This window comes from Eptatretus burgeri, chromosome 9 (assembly GCF_056783735.1).
Source record: "Eptatretus burgeri isolate ZD-2024b chromosome 9, Ebu_testis_v1, whole genome shotgun sequence".
In the NCBI taxonomy this organism is placed as follows: domain Eukaryota; kingdom Metazoa; phylum Chordata; class Myxini; order Myxiniformes; family Myxinidae; genus Eptatretus; species Eptatretus burgeri.
Window position 1 is genome coordinate 46038099 of NC_140969.1, and position 14937 is coordinate 46053035.

The 14937-nt window shown below is 45.4% G+C and overlaps 1 protein-coding gene across 2 annotated transcripts in view; it reads right to left on the reverse strand.

Annotated features, from left to right (window-relative positions):
- Positions 1-13080: 13080 nt before the first annotated feature.
- Positions 13081-14937, reverse strand: part of NUDT21 (nudix hydrolase 21) — a 29788-nt gene continuing 27931 nt past the window's right edge. For both annotated transcript variants that reach the window (XM_085895037.1, XM_085895036.1), the window contains exon 7: positions 13081-13862. In XM_085895037.1, the coding sequence (XP_085751163.1) occupies positions 13841-13862 (22 nt within the window). In that variant the 3' untranslated portion in view covers positions 13081-13840. The remainder of the gene's footprint in view (positions 13863-14937) is intronic.

Below are 14937 nucleotides of genomic sequence, written 5' to 3' on the forward strand. Positions count from 1 at the left end.
CTTGTAGATTTCCTTTCTTTCTTGTTACAACTTCCTGTATCTTCGTGTGTAGTGAGATGCATGAGTCCATGTTTGGCTTACCTTTTCACTTGAAAGTTCGTTGAGTAATCAGTAATACCTGGAAGAGTCTTCCCCAGGGCGCCCTCCGCCAGAACACCTTGTTGGCTCCTCAGCTGGTGGGGGTCGGGTCTGGTTGTGGCCCCATACAGAGGTCCTCGGGGTCTTCCTCCATGAGTTCGCTGTTAATTATTATGATGGCCTGGGTGAGGGTGAGGCTTCACAGCATTTCTTTAGACAAATGGAAATGAGACGTTTGATCAGAAATACTCCAAAAATGATTCCCATGATGATTAGGATTGCTGCCCCTACCAGGCACAGTAACCAGTCTCCCCAGTCATGAAATATAGATCTCCACCCTGCGTAACCCTCCTTGCGTTCCACTCGATCGCTAGTGAGAGCTTCAAGCCTTATAGGTGAAAACACCTATAAGTGAAATGTGTTCTTCTCCGGGAGGTTACTGTATTTTCACAAGATTTCACAACTATACTCCAAAAGGGTTCTTTCGGGGCCCATGGAACTTGGGTAATTAGAGATGCGTGTTGACCCCATATGAATCCTATTTGTGCAAAGTGCCCCCACTGGGTTTTGTCTTGCGTTTTGTTCTGCCAAGCCACTTCTGTCTTTTCTGCATTTTCTGACGTCCCCCTTTGCCACGGAGGTGTATACGGTTTCTTTGGCTTGAGTGTGTTGCCTAGTGATAGGTCCCCCACAAAGGAGTAGTGTCAGTACCAGGAGTTGCATATTGTGTCGTCAAAGGTTCTGTCACTGTCTCCGTTACTACAAGGTTTACAGCATGCCACTGCACTGAACACTGCAGTCAACTGCAACATAATGACAAGTATTTGTGTAAAAGATTATTTTTAAATGATACCTCCGTACGAGGCTCCCACCATGACTAGAGCTTGCAGGACTGGAAGTTGCTCTGGGTGTGTGGTGAGTGGATGTGAAGGCCAGAGACCTTACTGTACACTACTGTGGATTTTGATCAGGCAAGCATACCTTCCATCCATCTCCTTGTCTGACGGCCTGTAAAGTGTTCTGGTGTTCGTTGCCCCATCTTGTGGTTCTGGGGCGCATCTCAATCTGTTCACCATTCTTCCTAACTCCCCTGCACTATGTCCGTTACTAACTGCCATTGAGATGTACGGTGTTAGTCCTTCTCTGTGCTTCATTAGTTCGCGCTCTCTGGCGGCTTGTTTCACCTCCACCGCCGCTCCTTCCTTCCCGATCCATCGGTTGGTTTTCATCAGAGTGCGTTTGACGGTGTAATCTCTATGTGCTTTGGCCACGTATTCATAATCCTGCCCTGTTTCATCGTAGTCAACAGTGAGTGCAGTGCAAAGCCAATTCCATTCCTTCCAGATCGATGTCGTTGCTAAGCAACCATTCCTCTACATCCCTTTAATTCCGCTTATGCTTCCCAAATCCAATGAATTTATCCTGACAGATAGAGGCTCATATAAAGACAACAGACATGCTTTTCTGTCCGCTTCCAGACAAACATCTCGACCCTGACAGGCAGAGAATCGAAACGCTCCCTCGTCAAGGCCCACGATGGCTGCGTGTTCAAACAGCACGAGCTCCGCCCGTAATTTTTCCCAAAAACACCGCATCATCATGTTTCCCAAAAACACCAAAAACATCCTGATAAGTGCGTAGCCTACCAAACGTCCTTGTTCTTGGATGTCTGACATGTAAACAAGGACAAATGTGTCCAAGAGCCACGTCCTAAAGGTTTTGTCTTCACCAGAAGAAGAAGAAGAAGAAGAAGAAGAAGAAGAAGAAGAAGAAGAACAACGCGGAGGTCTCTTAGAGCCGGCGTTCACTACTGAGACGCGGCTAAAAGATAAACCCACATTAAATAAAATCCCTTCCTTGTTCAAAGCATTTAAAATCCCCCTTTCCATCTGTTGTAGTAATCAACAATAAACCTTTTCGATCGGCTTTATTCTCACAAAACCCATACGCATATCTACAACAACATAAATATACATAGGGTAAGAATAACAAAATACAATAACTTGTACACATAATACTGAAGGCAAACTCCATACTCTAATCCCAATTACATTCCTCAGAGTACACCATTCCTAATACAGTATACTACATACCATTACTGTTCCAGCACGACCCTCCACGGAGCACGCGGCATACGAGTCATCACTAGCCACCGACCCCCATACACAGTGCTGCCACATCCGCCCAATCTCCGTTGCCGCTAATCACAGTACGGCACTTCATTATCACAACACCATCCATCCTAAATCCCTCGGTCCTGCGCCTCTTCCGCGTCTCTTTTTTTTTTTCTCTTTTCCTCTTCCGGTCACGAAGCCCAAACAACAACAACAACAACAACAACAACAACAACAACAACAACAACAACAACAACAACAACAACAACAACAACAACAACAACAACAACAACAACAACAACAACAACCGGAACAAACATATATATATTACAGCCTTGTTTCAAAGCATTGTCGCTTCCATGTACCGATAGCGCGTGCACTCGCCTCGAAACACAAAATCGAGCGATCCTTTGAAACGTCAATGTCCTTATTAATTAATTTTACCACAAAGCTATCTCTTTAAAATCTAGTTTGTCCACCATATTCAAAATCAGCCGCCTCGATAAATTCTTGTACATTGCTCCGACAAGCAGGCACGTTCACAGCAGGGTGTTAATTGCACTTTCAAGTTTGACAAAGCACGCTGGGCCCATGCGTGATTACGTCATCACGCACTCACATGAGCAATACGTCTTATCAGCGCGTTGGTTTTTACGATCAAACTCACGGAACAAATATTTGACGACATCTCAAATACGTTCGTTTTAAATCGGAATTTTTACAGAATCCTAAGAAGGGCGTCCCCATCTTGTAAAATGTGCTAATCCATCTCGTAAACCCTCACGATAAGCTGTCCTTCGACGGGACGATTTCGTGCTTTCGTCGCGCCTGTTAAATCCTATGGCACGTCACGTGACTCGCAAAACCCCATAAAATAAGTTTTTTTCCAGATTTACGAAAATCAAGTATAAAACATGCTTAATGACCCCAACAATGAAACCAGAATTGAAACTGACGTTAAAACGAACCCGTAACGTCGATCAGCCTTACGAAACAAGCAAAGTGGAAACAGAACTGAATTTGAATTTAAAATCAAAATGATGCTCCGTGGAGACCATCCATTTATCACGTACAGTGTTCAAAGCCAAAACAGCATACAGAGTTTATCGGACCATGAGAAAACCCGAACGTTGGTCCATTTGACATCCCATTTGACAAACTGTCTGCTGAAGTGGTTTTAATTATTCAATTCCCCATCGAGTTCACACACACTCTCTCTCTCTCTCTCTCTCTCTCTCTCTCTCTCTCTCTCTCTCTCTCTCTCTCTCTCTCTCTCTCTCTCTCTCTCTCTCTCTCTCTCTCTCTCTCTCTCTCAATCTCTCTCTCTCTCTCTCTCTCTCTCTCTCTCTCTCTCTCTCTCTCTCTCTCTCTCTCTCTCTCTCTTTTTCTCTTTTTCTCTTTTTCTCTTTTTCTCTTTTTCTCTTTTTCTCTCTTTCTCTCTTTCTCTCTTTCTCTCTTTCTCTCTTTCTCTCTTTCTCTCTTTCTCTCTTTCTCTCTTTCTCTCTTTCTCTCTTTCTCTCTTTCTCTCTTTCTCTCTTTCTCTCTCTCTCTCTCTCTCAAAATGACATTTGCCCATCACTGAATTAACAACACGTGCAGAATCGGTCATCATCGTCCTTCCTCCGGATTTGGTGTGCGCAATTCACCTCGTCCAAAGTCTTCACATTGACGATGACGACCAATCATTATCTCCATACAAACATACAAGTTGTTCCACACATACAAGTTCCAAGTTGGAACACTCAACTTACGTCTAACACAAAACTCAACCTTCCCCACCACATTGTATTCACAAATACATCCAAATAGGTAACTCTACAAACAGCCCTTCTCCTGGCTCATTAACCTTGTGTTCTTTTCCCGTTGGTTCAAGATTCCCTCTGAATCGAATCGCTACGTCCTGTCTCTCTTTGTGACTCCGTTAGCCACGCTGCAAACGCTCTCCAGTGTTTTCCACTTTCACCGATAACTTTAAGTGTTGTTCCTTTGGGTAACTCTATGTTCTTTGCAGAGTTATTCCCCATCTTTTGTTCTTATCTTACCAACCGCCTAATAGCTGTAAATCGTTTCTCCTTTACACCGGGACCGAGGTCCCCTTTCGACCCGCCGCCTAATAGCCTCAAACCCAATGAAGGCCTCTAACCTTCCCTCTCTTGGTACAGGATTCCAACCTGTTTCCTCCTTATTTCACACGGATACCTTTATCCTCGACCCTTACCGGTTCTAACATACGGCCTGCCAGCCCTCTTTGTGCCCTTCAAACAAACCGCATTCGAATCACCTCATATGTTTTACCGTTACAGTTCTTGATCCGAGCAGATCCTGGAGCTGCGTCCAGCGGGGCACTGCCCACCAAGTGTACAGTTTTCACCTAACTAGGGCTCCCTGTCTTAGGTGCCCTATACGTGCAATTTCCACGTACCTTTAGCTGAACCCTTGTGATCGCTGTACACCAAGTGGAGTCCCGCCGTCCACACCGCCAGCATCAGTCGCATCGCATCCTCGTCGCCAATTGTTATGACTCTTCACCCGGCCGAGTAATGACAGAGTCGAATGAGGGTTCTCGAATGATACGATTTATTTCAGAAGATGGCACTACGCATGCGGAATGCAGCCCAAAGGCCCTTCAGTCAGGTGCCCCCGGACCACATTGAGATTCTTACTTCAAAACAGTTGTATATATAATCACACAAAAGCAGAAATGGGTGTGGACTACAAGTGTGTGCTTAAGGGATAAAGAAATAAAGAAATAAATGCGGCAGTGGGCTTCTTTCCCCCCTCCCTAGGGGCCCTCAGGGAAGTTGGATCAGTCAATCCTCAGATTCGCAACCCAACAGTTCATCTTGCAAACTAATAACTTTCTAAGACTCCTACACCCCTACACTGGCACCTGCTGATAGCAAAGGCGAAACTCTGGTGATGACTAAGAACAGGAATGTGTGGGATATCAGCATACACAGTTTTCCCAAGGACATGCTGTTGTGCAGCTGCAGAGCCATAAAGGGTTATCAAAGACATAGTGAAAACAGCATGATACATTTAAAGCAACATTTTAAAGCAAGGTTTGAATAATACACAATTACAAGCAAGGTTAGAATCCCGACAGCTGATTAACACACAGCTAATGGTCCAAAATATGACCACCTAGCATATCATCATAACACCATGCAGGTGTAGGTTTTCCCCTCGTACGTTTTACCTACGGATACCTGAGTGCGACAGTTGAATACATATCCCAAAAAGAAATAACCGAGTGCGCTGCGTAACTAAACTATCAGACTCACACAGACAACTTAAATAAATTGCCGGCGCGAGACAGACACACATGTGGGTTTTGAAATTATTTACATCTTTAACTATTTACACTAACCATGGCCCAGGACCTGTGATCTGTGGGAAAAAGGCACAGTAAAGTCAACAGTTGGTGTGCGTGAGTGCCCAGCAGCTGGAAGGTCAGACGTCTTCAGGGCCTGCTCAAAAGGTCCCTCTTTTTGTTTCACTGAACCTTCCTGTTCCATTCCTGGCTGCTGGAGGCAACTCACCCGAACACGGCAGGCCATACGCCGTTCCACAGGCCATTTGAAGTGGCCTTTATGCAAGAAGAACAAGGGGGGTAGCTGGGCTGCACAATGCAGTCTCTGGCACATGTGAACTGAATGGAGAATGGACTGGATGCAATAACAAACGATGCACGGGCTGCTCAATGCAGTCCTCGTGGTGTGAGTGCCTGCAGGGCAGTCTTTGCAAACACACTGGCTGGGATGGTCTTGGCATACATGGTGAGATGGTTGACAGGGGAAATGCAACAAGGGCAAGCAGGCATGGGGTCAAGGCAAAGGCAGGCAAGGCAAAGTATGGCGAGGCAAATGCGGACCAGCAGATGCGGCACAAACAGGTTGGCATATGAAGCTGGCCGACCTCTGGTCTGGTCTGTGAGGTTCTGGAGGGAGTGCGGTGGTGCCGGCCGCTCTGAAAACGGGCTCGGACCCACCCTACTGTCTCCCCCCCAACCTATCGCCTTTGCCTGTCTCTGTCCATACCCACTCCCTTAGTTTGCAACAACAAAATTGAGATTTCCCCACATTTTTTTTCTTTTATAATTCCCAGTGTCCCTAACCCTTCTACTGTCCTTGTCTGGCTAACCTATCCTACCTGCCGACTCCCAACCCCTGAGATCCTTCTTGAGGGGAGTAAGGAATAGACAGGTGGATCTGCCTCGAGGCCCAATGGAGCCTCAGAACAACCTCCACAGACTTCAGCAATTTCCAATGGTGGGTCCTGCGGCTTTCAGAGAGTGAAGGGATGGATGGTGCGAAGGGGTACACATTTCCTATCTGTCCTATCCTTTAATAAACTTTGAACTATCCCCGGGGCTTTTCAACATGCCTGTCTCTTTAAACTATTGGTTCGAGAAATCATGATTCCCGTCGCCTGTGTTGGTGTTCGTTATAAATTTGGGCCTGGCCCTCAAATTTTCTCTCATGCCCTTGCACAATTTTGTGGCTGGGCAGCGTGGCTCACTTGGCAGGGATTCCCGTCTGCCAAACACTAACTACAGCACCCCCGGGTCGCTGAGGCTGTCTCCGAGCCTATCTACTCCGTATGAAGGTGGGGGATGCCCTTCCTGGCATTGTCATTATTCTGGCATTATAGGGGTCAGAATCTGGCTGGGTACCTGTCTGCCTCGTGCGGTTTCACCGACTCCAACCCACCACGGTGGGACTCGAACCCACGACCCGGAATCCAACGAGCCCCCGATCCTGGCTGCCACAAACGACGATACGAGCACCACGGAACACCTCTGCCACCACGAGGAACCCGAAAAAGGACCTCAGACCAGACCAAGACGACGACTAATGCAGACCAAAGAGCGACGAGCCACGAGCTCCCAACACGACCACCTTTCTTATCCTTTCCCCCCCCCAGGCGGGTGGAGGGATCCGCCTAACAGCTCTCTCTCCCCCCCACCCCTGCCGTCTCTCTCCCCCCACCCTGGCCGCGCCGTCTCTCTCCCCCCACCCCTGCCTCTCCCCCCACCCTGGCCGCGCCGTCTCTCTCCCCCCACCCCTGCCGTCTCTCTCCCTCCCCCACCCCTGCCGTCTCTCTCCCCCCACCTCTCTCCTCCCTCCCACCCCGGCCGCCTCTCTCCTCCCTCCCACCTCTCTCCTCCCCACCCCGGCCGCCTCTCTCCCCCCTCCCCGGCCGCCTCTCTCCTCCCCACCCCGGCTGCGCTGTCTCTCTCTCCCAGCATTGCAAAGTTTGTTTATACAAACAAGTCTCATTGACTGTGCTTTGTTATTGGATTGTAAAACAAGTCTCATCGGCCTCCTGAGACTATGGACTTCTCTTTGTATTACAAAGCTCTACCTTATGTATTTAACAGAAGCTCCACGGGCCTGCTGAGGTCATGCACTTTGTGCAAATGCTTATCTTGCCGATGCAAATGAAAGTTTCTCTGTCCACGCAAACCCTGAAGCAAAGGACACATGTGTCTTCACTGCTTTATCTTGTTACTCATGTTTTATTATGCATGGAATTGTTTTTCGCTTTGCTTTGAAGGACGTTTGTTTAACAAAGCTTTCTTGTAGTCTAGTATTGATTAACTAGTACCCTCGATGCTTTGACCCCTCCCTATTTCCAATCATATAAAAGACCATGTATCCTGCCTCTGTCAGAGATCTGCTTGAACACTTGAGACGAGCATTTCTCTCCACACCTGTGTTTATACATTAAACGATCTGTTCGACTATAAAGTGTTTTCTCTTCTGTGTAAAACTTCCACCACATGTCCTCCAAGCTGGATACATCTGGGCTCAGGCAACCATAAAGTAACTGGACCTTCCAAGTCCAGAACTTTGGGGCTGGAAGTCTTGTGAGCATGGCTGGACTCCCAAATTGACAACTCAGCCTGCGGAATGAAATGTCAGGAACTCATTCATTGGGGTTGCAAAAAGGCCTGCCACGGCCCTTGCAGCTGGGCTTCCATGCCACATCCCATGCTCGTGTGCTGAAAACTGCCATCTTAATGAGTCAGAAGGATATGATCAGAAAGTGTGTTTAGTTTTGAATTGCATATGATAATTAAATGATAAATATACACACCACAGCTTCTGGGAAATGGCAACCATTTTGATGGTTTTCTCAGTTGTTGCCGTGTTGGGTACCAATCATTTCTCATTCTACATGTAATAAAGTACATTTCCACCAGCCTGGTGTGGGCTTAGCAGCTTTGGTGGCTGGTTTAGGATCGCAGGGTCCTGATTTTGAGCCCCGTTTACTGTTGAATTAACAACAGATGGGGTTGATTCGGTCTGCCATATGAATACCAGTGTACTGGTAGAGGGGCACATCAGCAGCACAGCCTCGCTTCCAATAAATTCATAGCTACCCAGCAGCCACACGCAAGAACAGAACAGTACATTTCGATCAAATTTCATGCATCTATTGTGATTTGAACAAATGGGGGAAATTTAGCCAGTTAACCGCTGCACTAAACCTACATGTGTGGGCACCGAATCCAGAAGAGCAAGAGTGTTGTTTGGAAAGCAGTTTTGGGGAGGCCAGGTATTCCATCTCTTCTGGATCTGATATTGATCAATTAGCCTGAAAATATGTTGTTCGTTCTCCACTGCAATCGGTTCATCTGACCATATGCTTGTAAAAGTAGACCTCTCTCTCTCGAGCTGCTATAAGGGAACCACCTCAGCATTGTCAAGTTTGGCATTTCACTCAGGCTGACTGGCAGGGTCTTCAAGCAGCCATCAAACTTCGAGACTGGTCTCCTATCACTACTTCCTCCAACATAAACTTGTCCTGGGAATTCTTTCAAAGAAACTTTCTCTCTCATGTACAGATTTATCCTCTCTCTTCAGTTGTCCTACCCTTCCCTCCCACCCATGGTTTGCTGAAGCTTGTGGTGAGGCAGTTGTCCAAAAGCAACTTGCCTGTATCTCATGGAAAACAAATCTGAGGGTAATCTCAGTTCCTTCAAAAAAGCTTGGAACAAGTGTGTGTACTCTCAGGAAAGCCAGAAAGCAACATCTTTCTAATCTCAAGTCTGAACTCTCAAACCTGTCTCCCTCCTCCAAATCCTGGTGGCATCCAGTTAAATCTGTTTCTGGTGCATGTTCCCCCTCCATTACCTCAAATGGCCGCACAGCTGAATGCCAAAACTCGGTGTTTGCATCTAAATCTTGTCTGAAACCCATTGCTTTCGGTACCCACCTTACCCAATTGCACCCAGCTGTCCCTGGACTCTGTGTCCTTTTCTTCTGACAAAGTGGAGAGCTTGCTGTCAAACCTCGACTCAGATTCTGCAACCCGCATCAGCCCACGTGTCCTAAAAACCTGCTCTTGCTCACCATTCTATTCACCCTCTCATTTGCTCAAGGTCATCTGCCATCTGCTTGGAAATCAGCAAACATTACCACGCTGCATAAAAATAGGTGCAAAAAGAGATCCCTGCAACTACAGATGAATCGGCCTTCTCGCAATCATCAGCAAGGTTATGGAATCCATCATCGCTTCAGACATTAAATCCTACCCCTTTTCCAATGGCTTGATTTCTGATCATCAATTTGGATTTAGACCAGGTCACTCCACCCTGGATATGCTGATCCTACTCTCCCAACAATGGATGGAGGTACTCAATGCCAGACATGAAATCAGAGCCATATCCCAAACTTTTGACATGGTCTGGCACCCTGCCCTGCTCACCAAACTCTCTTCCTATAGTATACAAAGCCATTTCCCCTCATGGCTCGCAGACTTCCTCTCCTGTTGCAGCCAACGTGTGGCCCTAAATGGAATTCTCTCATCTCCTCTTCCTGTCCAGGCTGGAGTTCAAGGCAGTGTTCTGGGCTCGTTCTTTTTCTGGTTTTCATCAATGATCTCTTCGATTCTTTCGAAAATCCTCCATCTCTTTGCTGATGACTCCATCCTCTGCTGGACCATCAGTCATCCCTCAGAGTGGTAAGCAGTAGCTTCTTTACTCTCTGCATATCAGGATAAAATCACAAAATGGTCCAACACATGGAACATATCCTTCAATCCTGACAAATCTCACTGTCTCTCCGCAAGGACCATCTCAAACTCCCCTCCCCCAATCTACTTTCTCAACAATCCTCTTGAAGAATCAAAATGGTTTCTAGGAAAGCCACACTTCCAAACTGGCCTCCAAAGCCAGTTGCCGACTGGGCATCCTCCGTCGTGGAAAGTGCTTCCTCTGCCTATCTAAGCTCCTGACCGCATACAAAGCTTTTGGCCGCAGCCTGATGGAATACAGCTCTACCATCGGGGCTGGTGCTCCCACTCTCTTCGCTTCATGCTGTCGAAACCAAGGCATTTAGGATCATTGGTAGCTCCTGCGGTGAGGCCAAGTCTTTGGGCCTCTCACCGCAGGCAGGTCAGTGGTCATTCTGTCTGAAACAGTCTCCTCTCCGGTCTCACCCCTCCCCCCCCCCATATTCCCGCAGGGTGCTGAAGGTCCACCAGTAAGCCCGTTCTGGTAAAACTAGCAAAATCATGAATCACTGCTCACCTTCATTCCTCTTTTTCCCCACCTTTGGAACAAACTCCCACACTCTCTTCAATCCCACTCTTCCCCCATCCAAAACCCGATCTTTTCTATCCCCGTTAATCCACCTCCTTCAAATTCCCTGTGGTGTCCATCTTGATTACCCCGAGTACCCTACCCCATCCCTCTCCCTTCCACAGATCACCTGTCTCTGTTCCCCAGTTTTGTCCTTCCCTCTCCTGCCCCCTTGTTGTGTGTTCTGTGTGTTAGCTCTCATACGAGCCTCGACAATGCATACAAAAAATGTATTTTTAAAGGTGGGTGGCAAGTCTAAATCCTGTGTGCCAGGGTCAATCTGAGCCAGAAAGAAGAAAACACTATTTCACTTAAGAAACCATAAGTTGGGGCTGACCCTGTTATTTGCCGGCTTGCACTGATTCATAAGCCATAGATGATTTAAGAGTAAGTTAATGACAAAAAGCATGTCCCAATATAGTGTTTGGTGTATTTGATTGTGTCTTGACGTTCATTTATCTCTGTGTAGAGACGAGAGTAAAGATAAATTCGCTTTATGAAAACTTACTACAGTGGAGTGAAGGATTTCTAATATGTGCATGCCTGTGTTAAACATTCCATTCACATATATAATTTATATCAACATATTATTACAAAGGAGTGGAGTTGCATTTAAGTGTACAGTAATTAAATAAAGGTAATATTTTTTGTCAATGTTCTGCTCAATTCCTTCTTCTGTGCGTTTGAATTTATATAATACCAGTAATGAGCATCCACAACCATCCTTGACGGTGTTGTGGAATGTCAGCAAAGGCACACCTTTTTGTTTTTCTTCCGTCTTCACTTTTTCACCTTTAAATTCATTTTCTCCACAACTGCTTGAGTGATCGTCACAAAACGTTCAACAGTGGAACAACTACCCCTGGATATTTTTTTTTTAAAGTTACATGATTGCATGGAAAAAAAATAGCCTGGTGTTGGCGTAGTGGTTCGTGTAGCGGCTTGGGATCCAAAAGGTCCTGAGTTCAAGCCCTGTTGGCCGCTTTAATTAATACACACCAGGAGGTTGACTCAGCCTGTCATCTTTCCGAGGTTGGCAAAGTGAGTACCAGTGTACTGGGCCCGGTGTATGCCCCGGTTAGAATAGGTGTACCATATCCTTGTGTCATAAGAGGTGACCAGGGTTGCGTCAGGAAGGGTATCCGGCGCAAAAACTAAGCCAAATCACTATGCGGATCATACGGATGATCCGCTGTGGCGACCCCTAACGGGAGCAGCCAAAAGAAGATGATGATTGCATGGAAAATGCAGCCAGTGATCCAAGTCTTTTCTCTAAGCATGGGTTGCAGGGTGTTTCACATATCAACAGAATGGTGGTAAGAGATAGGAATTAAACCTCTTAAATTTTGCAAAATGCCAAGGACTTCCACACAATTCAAGACTTATCAAGAACTGGAAAAAATATTCTTTAAATGCATGTTGTAGGGAACAGGTCCTCATTGGGAATGTTAATTCTGAATTGTTGTCTTAAACAAAAAAAAAAATCCCTATAAACCCCATTTTAATGTTCTCTCCTTTGTGAATCTGGCTAAATCTCTTTCACTTGGACAAAAAAAAAAAAAAACCCCGAAAGTTTCAAAGACCAAGTGTGGTACGAATTCATAAGCGCAACATGTGGGATACAGGTTGCAGGGTGTTTAACATATTAGGAATAAATGGACTCGGCCTCATTAATGACTACAACTGGGGATACAGGATGGCAGAGATATGCACACTTACCTCCACCCTGTCTGGTTTGGGTTTGAATCTTGCCCCAACTATAAACTGTCATCCGGGTGTTTCATCAATGTGCGTGCCATCCCTCGGATGGACGTTAAACTGGGGGTCCTGTCTGCCAGCATTATTTGATGGACAATAGATTCCATGGTGTCCTTCACAAAGAGTAGGCAAGCGATTGCAGACACCATCACAAAATTCCTGCCCTAACTACTGCAGGGAAGGAAATGGCAAACCACCTGTACAATCCTGGCCAAGAAACTGCTTCAGGAGCACCAACGCTCCAACAGACCTTCTGAACATCGGAATACACAAGTGATAACTCCAAAAATTAAATAAGGTAGAAAATAAGCAAATAATTCTGGTCCATTCACATGGGTTACCACCTAGTTAGAGCAAAATTCAATGTAAAAAAAAAAAATCCTCACTCAAGGCTTCAAATAGATACTTGGACCCCCCAACTCATTTGAAAGAAAAGAAACACTGCATAATGAAATGTAACCTCAAAAAAAAAAAAAAAAAAAAAAAAAAAAAAAAAAAACGTGCCAATGCATAACCAGCTCTATAATATCCGAGTATGCATCGCTTGTGCAGAGTTTACATCTTTCTGTGAAACGTCAAGAATATGACTCGATTTTCGCACACAATCTGAAAAATGCAGTTTTCGCACTCGATGATCATACTAGTGATTGAATGATACAAAGATGTGTCCAATTAACCAATCAGATAAATAAATTAACCAATGGAAAAACAAAAACACACAAACATGTAATACATGTTTTGGAGGTGCAGAGCAGGCAGTGCGTTTTGCAGGAATTAAAAAATAAAAATAAAAAAATAAAATGTATATAAGCACTCGAATATAAAAACACTGCTTTATGTTGAGAGCAATGAAGCATTTCAGAAGTTTCAATAAAAAAATTTTTTTGACTTTCAGTATCAAAGAGCACATCTCACCAATGAATGCAACTAAAAGGAGTTGAAATCTACATGGAAAAAAAATTAAGGTGAAGCAGGCAGCACAAACAACCAATGCTGGTGTGCTATTTCCATTCTCAATTCACCATTTCAACCATCACAAAATGATGATAAAATCCCAAAAACTGACTATCCAATTACATTGTTCATCCAGACAAGAGAAAATGCCCTTCATACGACAAACAAATTAACCAAGACTTGTTTAAAAATAAAATTCCTTTGACAGTGACCACTCAGATGTGAGTCCTGTCTTCCTTCAAAGGATGGATAAAACAGGATGAAAGTGGCTCATTCTGGAGACCTTGGAAGTTTTCACATTCCACCTGCAGATTGAGGTCACCATACGGGCTCACCACTTGGACTTTCAATTGTAAATGAAGTTAAACCTGGATGGGCAAAAAGAGAGAATTTAATATCAAGGATCATCCGCATCCCTACCCACAACCTTTTATACCCACTCTAACCTAAACTAACCCAACCCTCTTCCTGTTTCCTCCTCTCATCATCTCCTTTCTTTTCCTATTGGTTCATTTCCAGGCTTGTGTCCAACTGCCAGTTCCTTGCTTTTTTTTAATCATCTGTCACATTACTCTTCCATGAGCCTTGATCTTGTATGAAAAAAAAGCATGACAATAAATGCAAGGAGACCATCAGGATGAGAAAAATCAAAAAAATACATTACACTGAGGAAATTCTGCAGCGACTATTTCTAAAAGTTCCCATTGCATTTATATTTATTTGTCAAATGAACCTTGAAATGATGACCAATAGCATTGCTCAGAACTTTGAAAGATGACCAATGGAACACATCTAAAGCAGTGGTAATGAATGACTGCATACCCAAAACTGCACAGCAAGGCCTACGTCACATTTGCCACGGCGGCCGTGGGGTCTCCAAAATCTACGGCCACTAGCAATTATACGGCGCCCGCAGTATTTCCACGGTCACACAATGTAGCAGTCACATATGTTTTTATTTTTCGGGGAGCTGCACGGCGTATTTATAAATTGTGGAGACCGAAAACGTGGGGTTGCCGTACGGTCTTTGATTTGATGTCGCACGGTGACCTTAGGGCGTTCCTGCAGTGGCCATAGAATTTAAGGCAGACGCAAGGTGCCCGCAAGGCGACCGCAGGGGGGCCCTAAGGCGAACGTGCGGCCAGACAGACGGTAACGAATGGGTTAATTTTTTTTTTAACCAGTTTTTTTTTTCAGCTTGTCGAATTGCTATGGCGAACGTAGAAATGAAAAAAAAAAGTTATAACTCCGCATTATAATTCCACGGCGACCTTACGGCCTGTAAAATATAGCCATACGGCGTAGGGCTACCCTGAGGCCACCTCAGAAACTCTGCGGCCACCGCACGTTTCTGTAAATTCAGAGGGCGTACGGCCACCGTAGAGCAAATGTGACTTAGGCCTAAGGCACAAATGTCATCCCAAAATATGAAATAATCCTTTT